This window comes from Schistocerca serialis, chromosome 12 (assembly GCF_023864345.2).
Source record: "Schistocerca serialis cubense isolate TAMUIC-IGC-003099 chromosome 12, iqSchSeri2.2, whole genome shotgun sequence".
NCBI lineage: Eukaryota > Metazoa > Arthropoda > Insecta > Orthoptera > Acrididae > Schistocerca > Schistocerca serialis.
In genome coordinates, this window is record NC_064649.1 from 121896262 (window position 1) to 121915222 (window position 18961).

At 39.2% G+C, this 18961-nt stretch overlaps 1 protein-coding gene across 2 annotated transcripts in view; it reads right to left on the reverse strand.

Moving 5' to 3' along the window:
* LOC126428166 (myosin-2 heavy chain, non muscle-like) overlaps positions 1-18961 on the reverse strand; it is a 68961-nt gene that overhangs the window by 23167 nt on the left and 26833 nt on the right. The window contains exons 4-6 of one of the 2 annotated variants that reach the window (XM_050090076.1): positions 18085-18233; positions 8261-8503; positions 587-790 (exon numbers count right to left, since the gene is read on the reverse strand). In XM_050090076.1, the coding sequence (XP_049946033.1) occupies positions 587-790; positions 8261-8503; positions 18085-18233 (596 nt within the window). The remainder of the gene's footprint in view (positions 1-586; positions 791-8260; positions 8504-18084; positions 18234-18961) is intronic. The other variant, XM_050090077.1, reaches the window with a different exon arrangement.

Genomic DNA, 18961 nt, shown 5'->3' on the forward strand with positions numbered 1-18961 from the left:
TTTCCTAAAAATATTTGTATGGAGTGTAGCCATGTACGGAGGTGAAACATGGACGATAAATAGTTTAGACAAGAAGAGAATAGAAGCCTTCGAAATGTGGTGCTACAGAAGAATGCTGAAGATTAGGTGGGTATATCACATAACTAATGAGGAGGTATTGAATATAATTGGGGAGAAGAGAAATTTGTGGCACAACCTGACTAGAAGAAGGGATCGGTTGGTAGGACACGTTCTGAGGCATCACGGGATCACTAATTTAGTATTGGGGGGAAGCACGGAGGGTAAAAATCGCAGAAGGATGTAGGTTGCAGTAGTTACTCTGAGATGACGACGGTTGCGTAGGATAGAGCAGCATGGAGAGCTGCATCAAACCAGTCTCTGGACTGAAGGCGGCGGCGGCGGCAACAACAACAACAACAACAACAACAACAACAACATTTTGAAAGAATAGAAGTAAGTATTTGGAAATACAGACCACTCAGTGCTTTAGTAGTTACTTACTAGAACTATGCACTGCATATGTCCAATGGTATATTATTTCAGCTTACATATGTAATGTGTATGTAGGACAAAAGCTAATACTTACATATCTTTCATCAAGTGCATTAAGTTTCTTTTCAGCATCAATTAGAACAACACGGAGGAAGTCTCTGTCGCAACGAAGTGAGCTACTACGAGACGAAATGATTTCCTTCAGTGAATGGCAGACTATATCACTAGTCTGTCTCGTAACTTGAAGCTTTGCCCATTCTCTTACAACTTCTCTGTCTGCTGAATCTGATAATGCGTGCTGAAAATGGACAGAACATTTACATTGCAAAAAATTCAAGTATATAATTACAAATGGATTTGCTTTCTTTCCAGCTACGCTGCTAAATATCTGACAGAGCTGCAACATCCCTGGTGTAAGGACAGCTGTCACTGCCCATAAAACAGTCAATCAACAACCTTATCAGTAGTATTAGTCAAACAATATTATTGCACCTGAGAGTGACGGCACTGTAGTCAGCTTATGATATTTCATGAGGACATGCTGAACCACTTGACAGTATATGCACAACTGTCTTAAAGCAATTCACAGTGTGATGCACTTTTCTTAATCACGACTCTAGTTGTTTACTGTAACATCACTGCATGTTTCCGGTAATGCCTACAGGAGGTCAAGTGGAACAATTTCGTGGTCAGGTAGCATAATCCTGTAAAACTACGGTAATTTTAAAAGCTAGCCAGTTACGGTGCTGACCTAAAATATATCGATACTAAATATTATCAACTCTTGTTCTCAAAACTTAATCCACATGCACTACAATCAATCCTGTCTGAGGAACATCCACAACTGAGAATTATACCAGAGGTTGAAAATACTGCCACAGTTGCAAGGTTGTTTTATTTAACACATGACCACTTTTGGGCTCTTATACGCCTGCCTTCAGGTGTCGTACTGAAAATAGGAAGTTATAGGAGATAATTTTTACAAGCAGCAAACATAAAAAGTAAAACAAAAAATCCATAAATTTGAAAACATTTATAAACTGTTGGTTGGGCTAGGTGCTGTGAAACCTAAGTCAATGCCAAAGTGACAAGACAGTACTATGGAACACTGCCTGGGTAAAGAAATATGCACAGAATACCAGAACACTTACACTCGGTGCAGTGACCCCGAGTGCCACAGTGGCGAGTACAAGATGCGGTGTGCTACCAATAAGCGCAGAGCTAGGAGTAGAGCAGACACGAAGGAGGAAGCAAACTGGTAAACCAGAGTGGCAAAAGTACTGCCATCTATTGACGGGAAGAAGAACGCGAGGCCACTAGCCCAGCCATTCACAATCTGAATTGGTGATTTACATTAAAAAACATTACACAAAAAATGTTAACAGTGCATTATGCATGGTAAAGAAAGATGTTGACCAAGGCAGCACAGAACTGTAGTAAAACTGAGTGGAAGCTGTGACATAAAATTTATGTAATGTATTACCTGCACCCGTTGGTAGCACACCACGTCTTCTACTCGTCCAACACGGCCCTCGGGGTCACAGTACCGAGCGTAAGTGTTCTGGTATTATTTACACATTTCTTTACCCAGGCAGTCTTCCGTAGTGCTGCCTGATGTCACTTTGGCATTGACTTACGTTTCACGGCACCTAGCCCAACTGCCAGTTTTTAAATTTATGGATTTTTTGTTTTCTTTGTGTTTTCCGAGTGTAAAAATTATTTCAAATCTCTTACTGTTTTCAGTATGACAACTGAAGATGGGCATATTAATAGCTCAAAACTGGTCTTGTGTTAAATAAAAGACTCTTACAATTGTAGCAGTATTTTCAACCACTGGCCACATGCATTAGTCATGACTGACAGTAATAATTGTTCAGTGACATGTTTTTATTATTTTGTATATGATTTGTCCTGTGAATTGGTGCCAACTCAGAAGAGCAGTACACATTAATTATTAATAATACAGGGTGAGCCAAGAGTCTTAACACTTGAAAATTCAATACTTCACAAAATAACATAGGTAGTGATGTAAAAATTTACACATGCTTGAAATGACATAGGGTTTTATTGAAACCAAAAAGTGTGCAAAATAACCAACAGATAGCACTTTGTACGATACAAAAGCAATAATTAGGTTGTTAGGCAAGCTTTCAGAGGCAGAGGCTGCTCCTCTAGGCAGACGAGCTGAAGGGGAAAGAAGAGAGGTGAAGGAAAAGGACTGGAGAGGTCTAGGAAAAGGCATAGATTTGGGGAAAATCACCCAGAACTGCACGTCAGGGAAGACTTGACGGACGGGATGGAAAGAAAAGATGCCGTGTTCCATCTGTGTTCTGCCATCGGTTGATGAGTAAATCTTATTTATTCAATTACATTACATTGTCAAAAATTGATTGTTTTCATTGTTATAAAAGCAATAATTAGCATAACAATCTATTTTCAGTAAAGATGATGATCTTTATAACAAGCACTCAAGATTAATCACATACAGTTTATGTTCCTCACCTTTATCTACAATAATGATATAGGCTGAGGCAGAAACATCAAATTACACGATGTACAGGCAGGATTAATTCCATTTCACTCACTGCAAAGGCACTATTCCAATATCGGAGAGCCTCTGCAATACTGATGCGAATTTAGAAATGGAATAGCAATGGGCTGAGGTGTGAACTGCAATTTGTATATGGGAGGGAGATTACAAGAGTATTCACTGCAGCTCTGGTAGCAGCGGCAACTGTGGCACAACAGTCAACACATCTGCGGAGTGAGCAGGAAACCCGGGATCGAATCCCAGTACTGGTAAAAATTTTAGTTCATTGCTTTAGCCTGGAGCATTACTGTAAATGCTCAACATGTCAGCTGTCTCATCAACAATACCTGTGGTCGATGGACTGTGTCGTGAACAGCACTGTACAGCATATCAGTAGACACGGCGAGAAATTGCCATCTGATTGTACCACAGCAAATTACGAGGGCAGTTTGAGAAGTTCTCACAACGAAATAGAAAAAAAAAGTACTTACATCACTGAAATGTTTGTTATTTTCCAGTGTGGTCTCCTTGTAGGTTAATGCACTGGGTCCAACGATGTTCCAGTACCTTGATCCCATCTCAAAAATGAGTTTCCTACAGGCCTGCAAAACAGTTGCCAATTCCGGCTATCAATTCCTCATTTGAAGTGAAGCTTCATCCACCAAGAAAAAGTTTCAGTTTTTGTAAGATATGGAAGTCCGATGGAGCTATATCAGGTGAATAAGGCAGGTGTGGCAACAATTCGTGCCTCAGTTCGCATAATTTTGCCATGGCGATGGTACATGTGTGCGGATGCGCATTGTCTTGACGGAAGATCACTTTCTTCCTTGCTAACTTTCTTCCTTGGCCTTTTTTCGCGTATCTATTGTTGCAGTTTGTCCAGGATGTTAGCATAGTATTCTCCAGTAATTTTTTGCCCAGTGAGGAGATAATCTACGAGTACAAACAGGATCCCCTTTGCATCCCAGAACACTAACGGCATGACCTTTCCCACCGAAGGAATTGTCTTTGTTTTCTTTGGTGGTGGAGAACCAGCATGTTTCCACTGCTTTGACTGTTGCTTTTGTCTCTGGGGTATAGTAGTACACCCAAGTTTCAGCTGTGGTCACAAACCGGCGAAAAAAATCCTGTTCGTTTCTCCTAAAACAGGCCAAACATTGTTCTGATATGTCCATTCTCGTGCGTTTTTGATCCAGCATTAAGAGTCGTGGCACTCATCTCGCAGATAATTTTTTCATTTCTAATTCTTCAGTTAAATTATGATATGCCCTTTCAGATGACATCTGGCAAGCGTGAGCAATTTCACGCACTTTCAATCTGCAATCCTCTGTGACCAATTTGTGCGCTTTTGCAATTATTTCTGGAGTAGTGACATCTCGGCTGACCACTGCGTGGATCATCTAAGCTCTCCTGACCAAATTTAAATTCATTTATCCACTTGGCAACTGTTGAATATGAAGGAGCAGAGCCCTCCAGTGTATTCTGGAAATCGGCATCAATGCCTTTGCTTTCATAGCTTTCTGTACAAAGTACTTAATAACTGCTTGAACCTCAATTTTTTCCTCTTCGCAAATTACTTTGCAGGAACAACAGAGCCACATAACCACCACAGTTATTTCCAAGAGCACTGATGTGGCACGTGTTTACAGGCAACAGTCCAACGAATATCATGTTAACAACTTGTTGCAATAGTGCTGACCTCTCGTGGTGATTCCGAGAACTTTTCAATCCTCCCTCGTATTATGAGTTGTCATCTTACATTGAAAGCGTAGCTTGGCGTGGAGCTATGAGGAGAGCAGATTTTGTTTCTCACACACACTGGCTACTGGGCCGTTTCGAGCCGTGTCCTTGACTAAAGCTGCATGCAATACATTCCTCATACCCTCTACGAATCTGAAGTAGTACTATTAAATATTAATCTATTTCATACTTTGTATACCAAATTCTATTGATAACACAACGGTAGTGTTAAATTTTCAAATCAATAACCTCCATACTTCCGGAGATACAAATTTTTATTTAAAACAAACAATAACGGCGCTGGCATTGTGAAACTTAATTACGGACTGTAAAGTATTCATCTTTTGTATGAACTGAAACTACAGCCAAGAGGACACGTTCACATTATCTAATTTTCTGGAATTTTCTTTAGTTTCATTACCACAGATTTCTTATATAATTAAAAATACTTAAAAAAATTATTATTTCATTGTGTTTTGGTTGTGTGCGTGTTTTGAGAAGGGGGAGGGGGGGGGGGGGGGGAGAGAGAGAGAGAGAGAGAGAGAGAGAGAGAGAGAGAGAGAGAGAGAGAGAGAGAGAGAGAGAGAGAGAGAATGGATGACATACATAAGCTGAGAATGTGATATTTCATTAGAACTCATTAGAACTATGCAAATAAATGCATGAGAAAGTTTGTGCAATAGAGGAATTTGCAACTTATGTCTGAGTGAGCTTGATTTTGTAAAAGGCAGCCAGAAGGAGCATTGAGTATAAAGTTTGTTAATAACTTGTTTTGTGAAAAGGGATCATATTTTGTTTTCATTAAATTTTATTTAGTTGCCACCATACAACTGCGTTCTGAATGCAATTGAGTCAAACTGAAACGACAATTCAGATAACATGTTATGAGGATATCTCTGCTGGGGGAGGGGGAGGGGGGGGGGGGCCACGTTTGGGGTTGATTTGGGGGAAGACACCAAACAGTGAGGTCATCGGTCTCATTGGATTAGGGAAGGATGGGGAACGAAGTTGGCCATGCCCTTTCAAAGGAATCACCCCAGTATTTGCCTGAAGTGATTTAGGGAAATCATAGAAAACCTGAAACAGGATGGCCGGACACAGGACTGAACTGTCGTCCTCCCAAATGAGAGTCCACAGGGCAAACCACTGCGCTACCTCAGATATCTCTGCCGGAAACATGTCACTTCTCACCAGTGCGATCACCGAGGACTGGGAACCTTCCTATCGAAAGATGTCAGAACTAGAGGAATATTACTGGAGGCGTATTGGTGTGATGCAAATTGCCATTGACAACACTGTCGTTAACACGTGTCCAGCCAGCACCGCCAAATCTGTCGACTAGCATGGACACAACCACGGACAACTGCAGTGGAAGTGACTAGTTTTTTAAGGTTTTAGTTCTACCTAGACATTCTTCGTCGTTTTTGGAAGTATTACTTATATTGTAGTAATAACTGTTTTCAATTACTCAAACATTAAGCTGATGCTTATTCCATTTCTTATAAGCAGCAGCTGTAAGCTGGCTGTCCTACGAGAAGGAGGTGGATCTTGTCGCAACAGCCGATGTGCTACGAGCTGAATGCGAGCCTCTACTCCCAGCATTCTCCACTCGGGAACCAAGTGAAAGTGTGCGGTCAGTAATTGCCATTTGTTTTATTTCCTGGGAATATGATCAGGTCTGGTATTATAATTTCCACAAAAAAGTGCCACGATCTAGTTCACTTACATGCAATGAAGTCAAGTCATGAAACAGATGCAGGAGTATCACGTTCATACTGATAGAAATTGGTTGAAGTATGCTCCTCTCCTATGAGATTCACAATACCTTTCCTATTTCGAAGAACTGCATCTGTAGTACGATGAATGGAATAATGTGTTGTATACACTGAAGTATTTATTTCAAGACTCTAAATAGTCGTAACATTGTTCCGGTGCCAAAAAATCACTCTCTCAGACTTTTTTAACATCTCAGACTCTTTCCCCTCCGTGAAACTATGTTTGTGTGTCTTCCTTAGCACAACCTATACTGCAGTGAAGTACTGAGTACATCACATTTCTTCCGTTTATAAACAATTTGTTTCTTGTCTGGGAGAAAGTGATAAATTTTTGGAAATAAAAAGGGAATTTCTTAAGATTTAAGATAAATTTAAGGGTTGGGAAGTCTTTCCTGTACATATTCATCTGGTGTGTAGCATTGTGCAGACGTGTAATATGGTTTGGACGAGAAGTAAGATTATGCGGGCAGATCAAGTAATTGAGTAACTATGAACAAAATTGGAGAAACAAGAAATTCGTGGCACAACTTTACTAAAATACCGGATCAGTTGTGTCGTGTCCCACTGACGTGTCCTGAGAGGGAGTGGAAGGACTGCGCTGGTGCGCGTCAGAGAACTTACTTGGCATGAGGTCTCGGTGGTGTGGGCCGCCAACTCCTCACTGCTCCGTTGTAGAGAAGGCTGCAAGGTGAGCTGGAGTACGGAACTCGGATAGGATCTTAGGGAAGCTTTCATGTATGAACACTTGATGTACAGAATGATTATACTGGAAGTACCCTGGCACTTGTGATTTAAATAAGATTCTATATACAGTCTCCAATGATTGTCTGTCTGGCTATGCAGTTGCCATCCCTAACTTCCCAAACCTAAGTCCTAATACAGCAGAGGCAAGCGCACCAGACTAAGTGTCAGCTGTGTCGATTCAGCCGAAGTCCCTACTTGTTGCTGTGCTCAATACTTTCCTGCAACTCTTGCAGCATCCCGACGCAGACTAACGTGGACCAGCGTCCTAAGTACCTCACTCTATCACTGTCCTTCAATCTAGCGGCTATCCGCTTTTATAGGGGGTAGTGCACCCGGCACCACTTGTTCTAGAAGGTTCTAGCACCCTCGAACTTTGAGCCCTGAGTAGGCTAGTCACGCGGCAGCATGTGATGCCTACGTGATGAACTAGCCATTCTCCACTGTTTGCTGTGTCCACGGGTTGCCACTAACTGTGCTTGAGCCTCGTGATACTGCATATTCCGCTCTTGTTAGTCGAGTACACATTACACATCAGAGAGTCTGGTCACGTCCGCCTCACTTGATCTGTAGCAATAATTTTCCAGCCTACAGCCTACATGATTTTAATTCTATCTTCTACTATTCGCGACAGTTGGTAGAGCACATCCTGAGGCACGAAGGGATTGTCAATTTGGTAATGGAGGGAAGTGCGAGGGGTAAAAACTGTAGGAGAGAACAAGGGAGGACTACAATAAGCCGGTTCAAATGGATGGAGGCTGCATCAATTATTTAGAAATGAAGATGCTTGCATGGGATAGGCAGCTGTGGAGAGCTGCATTAAACTTATCTTTGGATTAAAGACCACAAACATTTAAGTAATTTTTTCAGATTTTCAGTGACAGGGTGATAACATGCTCTCTGTTAATATGACAACTGTCCACATTTCTTTGGGAACTATTCACAAAAAGTAATGAATCTGGGAATTCTCATAGTAACTTACCATAGTATTCTGCGCCAGTCTATCAATGGCCAGTTCAATATTAGATTCATTCTCTTTCAACTGCTTTTTCAGGGCTACATTGTGAACTTCTGCCTCAATCAGTTCAGCATACAATCCTACATCTGGTGTCGGTTCAGGTGGTGCCGAGATGTGAGACTTTGCAAGATCTGCAATCACCACCTCCTGTTCTGCTATAAATTTTTCGACCACGCAAGGAGTTTCTGATGGTGAAGACTGCTGCTTCTAGTTACAGAGAGTGAAGTATTATTGTAAGTTCACAGAATTATTAGTACGACAACAGAGACAATTATCCATACTTTTCTTCTTATGTTACCAGTTGTACGTATCACTTATATACAACAATGTACCAACATAAGGCCATTTTAAATGAGCGGTCGCCATAACTTCGGCTATCTGAACACACTTCCTGTCTGACCAAAACTCCCAGCTTGTCACACATTACTGCTACAGCAGTTGAAATTTCAGGAATATTGATAGTTCTGATGTGAAAGCCATAAATGAAATGTTACCTGTGTTCTGCCTCAGTTAATTTGTAGTTAAATTAGGAATGAGTTGAAAGGGTACAGGAACCATAATACAATTACCCGAGATTCCCTTTTGCTTTGCTTAGGTCAGCCTACCTTAGCTTAGCTTCTTCACAAAACATTGTAATATTAATTGGATATTGCAGCAGGAAACACTTCTTTTACTACATTTCTGTCCATAAACATTAACATTGTTCACATTGAGTAGTCTTTCCAATTTATGGGATAGACAACGTATTTTCTGCTGTCCTTGTGATGTCATCCTTTTCTGTTACACATCTGTTTGAAACTGACTGACAATATTTTATTCAAAGTAATCTCTATTGCTATTTATACATTTCTCCCAGCTCTCCAGCAGGCTATGAATGCCATGCCAAAAAAAAAAATAGTTCTTTCGAAGAGAACCAGTCAGTGAGACATTTTCATATGAATTGAAGCGTTGTTCAGTGAGAGTGTGTCCCAGTGATGCAAATAGATGTAAATAGGACGAAACCAAGTCTGAAAACTAAGCAGCATACCCTAGTATTTCTCAACTGAATGCCTGGATCATTTCCCTGACTCATTTTACTGTGTGATGGGGTGTTATCATGGAGCAATACGACTTGTCTTTTTCCCTATTCTGGTCATTTTTTGCATAATGCTCAAATTAAATAGATCATTTATTGTTGGCAGTGATCAGTGTGAATGGCTTCACCAGATTTTAGCAGCTCATAATAGATGACATTCTTCTGGTCCCACCAAACAGAATATTGTCTTTTTCCAAAGCGATTTGGTCTTACACTGGATGTCTATGGTTTGCCTGAATTCACATATGATTTACAACACTTACGATTCTCAAAATTATCCATTTTTCATCACCTGTCACTATTTGATGGAGAAACGACTTTCTTTTTATCTGATGAGTAGTATTTCACAAGGGCTCTTTTGAACTGCTTTCTGTATTTCATTCGGTTCATGCTGAACCAATTTCCCCACTTTCTGCATCTTTCGCATAGCTTTCTACCAAAGAGAAATGGCTTTCTGAGTCACATTCAATTGTTCTGTGAGTTCCTGTTGAGTTTGATCATCATCAAATCATCATATCATCATATCATATCAAATCATCATATCATATCAAATCATCATATCATATCAAATCATCATATCATATCAAATCATCATCATCATCATATCAAATCATCATCATCATCATATCAAATCATCATCATCATCATATCAAATCATCATCATCATCATATCAAATCATCATCATCATCATATCAAATCATCATCATCATCATATCAAATCATCATCATCATCATATCAAATCATCATCATCATCATCATCAAATCATCATCATCATCAAATCATCATCATCATCAAATCATCAAATCATCATCATCAAATCATCATCATCATCAAATCATCATCATCATCAAATCATCATCATCATCAAATCATCATCATATCATCAAATCAAATCATCATCATATCATCAAATCATCAAATCATCATCATATCATCAAATCATCAAATCATCATATCATCAAATCATCATCATATCATCATATCATCAAATCATCATCATATCATCAAATCATCAAATCATCATCATATCATCAAATCATCAAATCATCATCATATCATGAAATCATCAAATCATCATCATATCATGAAATCATCAAATCATCATCATATCATGAAATCATCAAATCATCATCATATCATGAAATCATCAAATCATCATCATATCATGAAATCATCAAATCATCATCATATCATGAAATCATCAAATCATCATCATATCATGAAATCATCAAATCATCATCATATCATGAAATCATCAAATCATCATCATATCATGAAATCATCAAATCATCATCATATCATGAAATCATCAAATCATCATCATATCATGAAATCATCAAATCATCATCATATCATGAAATCATCAAATCATCATCATATCATGAAATCATCAAATCATCATCATATCATGAAATCATCAAATCATCATCATATCATGAAATCATCAAATCATCATCATATCATGAAATCATCAAATCATCATCATATCATGAAATCATCAAATCATCATCATATCATGAAATCATCAAATCATCATCATATCATGAAATCATCAAATCATCATCATATCATGAAATCATCAAATCATCATCAAAATATCATCATCAAAATATCATCATCAAAATATCATCATCAAAATATCATCATCAAAATATCATCATCAAAATATCATCATCAAAATATCATCATCAAAATATCATCATCAAAATATCATCATCAAAATATCATCATCAAATCACCACCATAATATCATCATCAAATCACCACCATAATATCATCATCAAATCACCACCATAATATCATCATCAAATCACCACCATAATATCATCATCAAATCACCACCATAATATCATCATCAAATCACCACCATAATATCATCATCAAATCACCACCATAATATCATCAAATCACCACCATAATATCATCATCAAATCACCAAAATATCATCATCAAATCACCAAATCGTCATCATATCACCATCATATCATCAAAATATCACCATCATATCATCAAAATATCACCATCATATCATCAAAATATCATCATATCATCAAAATATCATCATCATATCATCAAAATATCATCATCATATCATCAAAATATCATCATCATATCATCATCATATCATCATCATATCATCATCATATCATCATCATATCATCATCATCAAATCATCATCATCATCATCATCATCATCATCAAATCATCATCATCATCATCAAATCATCATCATCATCATCAAATCATCATCATCATCATCATCAAATCATCATCATCATCATCAAATCATCATCATCATCATCATCAAATCATCATCATCAAATAATCATCATCATCAAATAATCATCATCATCAAATAATCATCATCATCAAATCATCATCATATCATCAAATCATCATCATATCATCAAATCATCATCATATCATCAAATCATCATCATATCATCAAATCATCATCATATCATCAAATCATCATCATATCATCAAATCATCATCAAATCATCATCATATCATCAAATCATCATCATATCATCAAATCATCATCATATCATATCATCAAATCATCATCATATCATATCATCATATCATATCATATCATCATATCATATCATATCATCATATCATATCATATCATCATATCATCATATCATATCATATCATCATACCATAATCATATCATAATCATATCATAATCATATCATAATCATATCATAATCATATCATAATCATATCATAATCATATCATAATCATATCATATCATATCATATCATATCATCATCATCATCATCATCATCATCATCATCATCATCATCATCATCATCATCATCATCATCATATCATCATCGTATCATATATCATAACATATATCATATCATATCATCATCACAATAATAATATCATCATCATCATCCAATAAAGCCTGCAATTGGTTGTCTTCTTTTTCGATGGTTTCCCACACTCTTTTCTCACATAAAAAAAATGAATTCTGTCCATAAATCTTAGTTTGTAAGCAAAAAACTCGACATGTTTACAGGTTTGAAACAGATAACGATGTATGGAACTTGGGTTTGTGTGTGTTGACATTCATCATCAGCTGTTACATGAAGCAGACGGCGCTGCAGACGTGGTCTCACAGGCCCTACACTGATGGCTAGCACGATCTATAGGGGAATTCCTGTTTCATACTTCTACACCTGGTAGAGGTAGAAAGTTATCACTTTTATGAACTGATATGTTATAATAAGAAAAACATCATTAGCTATGTCCGGTTACACTGAACTATTTTACTGACAATTGGCAGTGACTCAGTCATTTCTATGCATGGGAGGGAAACAACAATTTGAGGCACTGCTTTTTAAGACAACTGCTACACACCAGATTATTTTGACTCAAGAAAGTACAGTTGTCCTCATCCTGTAGATTGTCTTCAACACTGTAATGGTTTACTACACGCAGTCCTGTTGGAGGTGGGACGCCATTTTCTTCCTAGCGAGTCGAGGCGTGTTACACTTCAACGGACTCCATACCACTGCCCAACTTATTTTTCACATTAAAAGACAGTTGTGCAGAAGAGAAAGAAACAGTAAGTGAAATGAAGGAAACGTCAAGACTAAATGGGGATCTGCCCCATATCTTTGCATGTGAAGCAAGGCACTTACCCACATAGCCACACCACCTGTGTTTCTAAACAAGCATTTCTCTCTTACAACTGAACTAGCATTCTCTCAGAAAATGCTCCCCGTGACAGAACTCAAAATACCAGCCCAGAATGCACTAGTCGTTGCTCCACATCCACTGGCTTGCTCGAATGACTGCATGCTCCACCTGCTACGGCCTATCTGCGACTTTCTCACTGCCTTATATTGTTTATCTGTTCTTAGTCTAGACAGCACAGAGTGAATTATTTGTAGTTGTTGTTGTGGTCTTCAGTCCTGAGACTGGTTTGATGCAGCTCTCCATGTTACTCTATCCCGTGCAAGCTGCTTCATCTCCCAGTACCTACTGCAGCCTACATCCTTCTGAATCTGCTTGGTGTATTCATCTCTTGGTCTCCCTCTACTACTTTTACCCTCCACGCTGCCCTCCAATGCTAAATTTGTGATCCCTTCATGCCTCAGAACATGTCCTACCAACCGATCCCTTCTTCTATTCAAGTTGTGCCACAAACTTCTCTTCTCCCCTATTCTATTCAATACCTCCTCATTAGTTATGTGATCTACCCATTTAATCTAGAGCTTTCTTCTGTAGCACCACATTTCGAAAGCTTCTATTCTCTTCTTGTCTAAACTATTTATCGTCCAAGTTTCACTTCCACTCCTCACAAATACTTTCAGAAACGACTTCCTGACACTTAAATCTATACTCGATGTTAACAAATTGCTCTTCTTCAGAAATGCTTTCCCTGCCATTGCCAGTCTACATTTTATATCCTCTCTACTTCGACCATCATCAGTTATTTTGCTCCCCAAATAGCAAAACTCCTTTACTACTTTAAGTGTCTCATTTCTTAATCTAATACCCTCAGCATCATCTGATTTAATTCGACTACTTTCCATTATCCTCGTTTTGCTTTTGTTGATGTTCATCTTATACCCTCCTTTCAAGACACTGTCCATTCCGTTCAGCTGCTCTTCCACGTCCTTTGCTGTCTCTGACAGAATTACAATGTCATCGGCGAACCTCAAAGTTTTTATTTTTTCTCCATGGATTTTAACTCCTACTCCACATTTTTCTTTTATTTTCTTTACTGCTTGCTCAATATACAGATTGAACAACATCGGAGAGAGACTACAACCCTGTCTCACTCCCTTGCCAACCACTGCTTCCCTTTCATGTCCCTCGATTCTTGTAACTGCTATCTGGTTTCTGTGCAAATTGTAAATAGCCTTTCGCTCCCTGCATTTTACCCCTGACACTTTCAGAATTTGAAAGAGAGTATTCCAGTAAACATTGTCAAAAGCTTTCTCCAAGTCTACAAATGCTAGAAATGTAGGTTAGCCTTTCCTTAATCTTTCTTCTAAGATAAGTCGTAGGGTCAGTACTGCCTCATGTGTTCCGATATTTCTACGGAATCCAAACTGATCTTCCCCGAGGTCGGCTTCTACTAGTTTTTCCATTTGTCTGTAAAGAATTCGCGTTAGTATTTTGCAGCTGTGACTTATTAAGCTGATAGTTCGGTAATTTTCGCATCTGTCGATACCTGCTTTCTTTGGGATTGGAATTATTATGTATAGAAACCTTTAGAAAGCACCTGTCTGCACACAAATCCTTTTTATACTTTCATGTACATACATATTCAGGCCACTACAAGGTGTATGGTAGAGTGTACCTCGTACCAGGGTACTGCAATTAAAGTGCAACTACTCATAGAGGTCCAGTTGCAGCTGTAACTATCATATAGCAGTGAAACTTTGTTGATATGCTAATGCAGAACCAATTTATATTTGAAAAAACTTGGTTCCATTTTTGGCCACCAGGTGTAAATCTGGCACTGTACCTTGTACAACAGTATGGCAACCGTGCCATATTGACGGGGTTGCTGTTTTTGTAACTGACCGTGCAGTATATGCCCCAGGTGGTGCTAGCACTTGGGCTGTGCCTCGAAAATTGTCTATCCCATGGTCAACAGTATGGAAAGTTTTGCGTTCCATTTTACACTAGTATCTGCACAACATCCACACAGTGCAGTAACTGGAATCTCACAATCTGCAGCAACTTTCTGAATTTGCTATTCGGTTTCTGGCACAGACCAAATTTTATGACATGTGGCCTGTCATTTGAAGCGATGAGGCACATTTTACACTACAGGGTGCAGTGAATGCACGGCACTGCCGAATTTGGGGTACTGCTAAACCTTGTGTTGTACACAAGAGCCATTGCCCTTGTATGAGATTGTGTAATGTGGATTCATGAGTACCTATACAGTGACATCTTCACATTATCGAGATTTCCTCTTACAGCACGATTCCTGCTTTGTGAAACAACTCTGTGAAATCCACTGTTTTCATGCAAGATGGAGCAACATCTCATGTCACTTGCCCGGTGAAAGATCTGCTTAATGCAACCTTCCATGATCGTGTTATGTCTAGAGGTTATCTACAGGGTGTTACAAAAAGGTACGGCCAAACTTTCAGGAAACATTCCTCACACACAAATAAAAGATGTTATGTGGACATGTGTTCGGAAACGCTTAATTTCCATGTTAGAGCTCATTTTAGTTGCGTCAGTATGTACTGTACTGCCTCGATTCACCGCCAGTTGGCCCAACTGAAGGAAGGTAATGTTGACTTGGGTGCTTGTGTTGACATGCGACTCATTGCTCTACAGTACTAGCATCAAGCACATCAGTACGTAGCATCAACAGGTTAGTGTTCATCACAAACATGGTTTTGCAGTCAGTGCAATGTTTACAAATGCGGAGTTGGCAGATGCCCATTTGATGTACAGATTAGCACAGGGCAACAGCCGTGGCGTGGTATGTTTGTATTGAGACAGATTTCCAGAATGAAGGTGTCCCAATACAAAGACGTTCGAAGCAACTGATGGGCGTCTTAGGGAGCACGGAACATTCCAGCCTATGACTCGCGACTGGGGAAGACCTAGAACGACGAGGACACCTGCAATGGACGAGGCAATTCTTCGTGCAGTTGACGATAACCCTAATGTCAGCGTCAGAAGTTGCTGCTGTACAAGGTAACGTTGACCACGTCACTGTATGGAGAGTGCTATGGAAGAACATGTTGTTTCCGTACCATGTACAGCGTGTGCAGGCACTATCAGCAGCTGATTGGCCTCCACGGGTACACTTCTGAGAATGGTTCATCCGACAATGTGTCGATCCTCATTTCAGTGCAAATGTTCTCTTTATAGATGAGGCTTCATTCCAACGTGATCAAATTGTAAATTTTTACAATAGACATGTGTGGGCTGACGAGAATCCGCATGCAATTGTGCAATCATGTCATCATCACAGATTCTCTGTGAACGTTTGGGCAGGCATTGTTCGTGATGTCTTGATTGGGCCCCATGTTCTTCCACCTACGCTCAATGGAGCACGTTATCATGATTGCTTACGGGATACTCTACCTGTGCTGCTAGAACACGTGCCTTTACAAGTACGACACAACATGTTGTTCATGCACGATGGAGCTCCTGCACATTTCAGTCTAAGTGTTCATACGCTTCTCAACAACAGATTCGGTGGCTGATGGATTGGTAGAGGCGGACCAATTCCATGGCCTCCACGCTCTCCTGACCTCATCCCTCTTGACTTTCATTTATGGGGGCATTTGAAAGCTCTTGTCTACGCAACCCCCATACCAAATGTAGAGACTCTTCGTGCTCGTATTGTGGACAGCTGTGATACAATATGCCATTCTCCAGGGCTGCATCAGCGCATCAGGGATTCCATGCGACAGAAGGTGGATGCACGTATCCTCGCTAATGGAGGACATTTTGAACATTTCCTGTAACAAAGTTTTTGAAGTCACGCTGGTACGTTCTGTTGCTGTGTGTTTCCATTCCACGAGTAATGTGATTTGAAGAGAAGTAATAAAATGAGCTCTAACATGGAAAGTAAACGTTTCCGGGCACATGTCCACATAACATATTTTCTTTCTTTGTGTGTGAGGAATGTTTCCTCAAAGTTTGGCCGTACCTTTTTGTAACACCCTGTAGATGCATGGCCTTCAAGATCACCTGATATGAAACCATGTGACTTGGCTCTGGGAAGATCTAAAATAATGTGTTTACCTGGGACACATTTGGTCTCTACGTGCTCTGAAGGCCAGTATACAGAAACACGTTGCTCAGATTTTGCCAGAACTGCTGCGGCCAACTGTCGATCGCATCATTTCACAGACACAGCATCTTGATGTCTCTGGCGCTCATATTGAACAAATAGTGTAACTGAGATTAAAAATAAAAACAGCATTATGATTTTCTCACTTGTTTGACATTTTCTGACCATGTCTCATTCCTAATGCATTACATACGGATATATTTCTATACATCTTTCTAACATTAACACCACCACATTTGCGTATGGTGGCCAAAATTGGAACTAATTTTTCCAATGCATAAATCCATTCCATCTTAACACATTAGCGTATCTACCAAGTTTCACTGCCATATGATGATTACAGCCTACACTGGACCTCTGTGGATAGTTGCAATTTGTTAAGTCATTCCCTTTCTTCTTGCACTCTCAAATGGAGGTAGGGGCAAAAAACTGTTTCCGTACAAGCCCTGATTAACCTCCTCTTAGTGGCACTTACACAAGAGGTATATTGGGGGCAGTAGGTTCATTCTCCCATTTATCACAAATTCCAATTCTATAATCTTTCTCAGTTGTGATTTGCTGAAAGAATGCCTCCTTCCCTCCAGGTATTGCAATCCGAGTTCACAGAACACTTCCATAATACTTGCCTGTTAATGGACCGATGTCAAAGAATAGCCATGTGTAAGGTTCTACCTGCATATGAAAGCTCTCTGCACTGCAGCCTAATTTTATATAATGAAATTGCTCTATGAATCTAAAAGATATGGAGGGGGGGGGGAAGGGGAGATTTCTTTTGTGAAAGTACCCTCTGCTGGCACACTGAATGTGCAAATAACTTAATGAATGCAGCAAGGTGATACCCTCAACAACCAAATACGTACAGTTACATTAATAACAAAATGAATGCTACAGCAGACCTCTTCACTTACCTGCTTAGCATTCTTGCTGTACGATGTGATGCAATTACTGTCACACATTAGCTTCATGCCATTCTTAAGCTGCTGAGATGCTGCATTCACAGTCAAAGTTAGGTTGTTCAGCTCACGAATTTTATGTAGCAAACTTGAAGCTTTTTGATCTGAAATAAAACGGATGTCTACTATGAGTAACTGGAATCTGTAATACTGTGTGTCCTATAATAACCACACTTCCTCCTAGACCAGCATCATCTACCCCAGGATTCTAAACTCTACACGCATCAATCATGATTCACTCATGTTGTGAATGAAATATGCTGTTGAAGGAAAAGAGAGAAATGCTCTCTAACTTAGCTGCTGAACAATTGGAGGAGGAAGCAAAATTTCTTTTACACATGACAATGTTACTGGCAAATTAAGACAAACATTTTTGGCAGGGTAAGTTGATAATTACAGGAAAGAGGGAATAACTAAGTTTATGACAAACAGCATCAGTATTGCATGAGGTTATTTAATGATACTAGCATACAAAGATAATGATAACAGAACATTTCAAACATGACCTGTATGAAAATAATGGATGTTAATCTACTCAATAAGAACCTGGTTGTCATGTTCTCTCAGAAGACCTCAAACCCACAAACATTCCTTGTGTACTCACATTTCCTCATCCACATATTCAGTTCTCCTCAACTGCACTTCTTGGGGATGTCTCTCCATTCTCTTCTCATCTTTTGTCCAACATAGCTGACCACAAGACTGTCTCACTAAAGGAATTCACAGTTTTCAGCACTGGGATGTCTGTCTAACTGACATCTATCTAGTGTTACCATCTAGTGACAAGTTTTGGAACTTAGGAGAAAATACCATGGACCACAAACTGTTTATG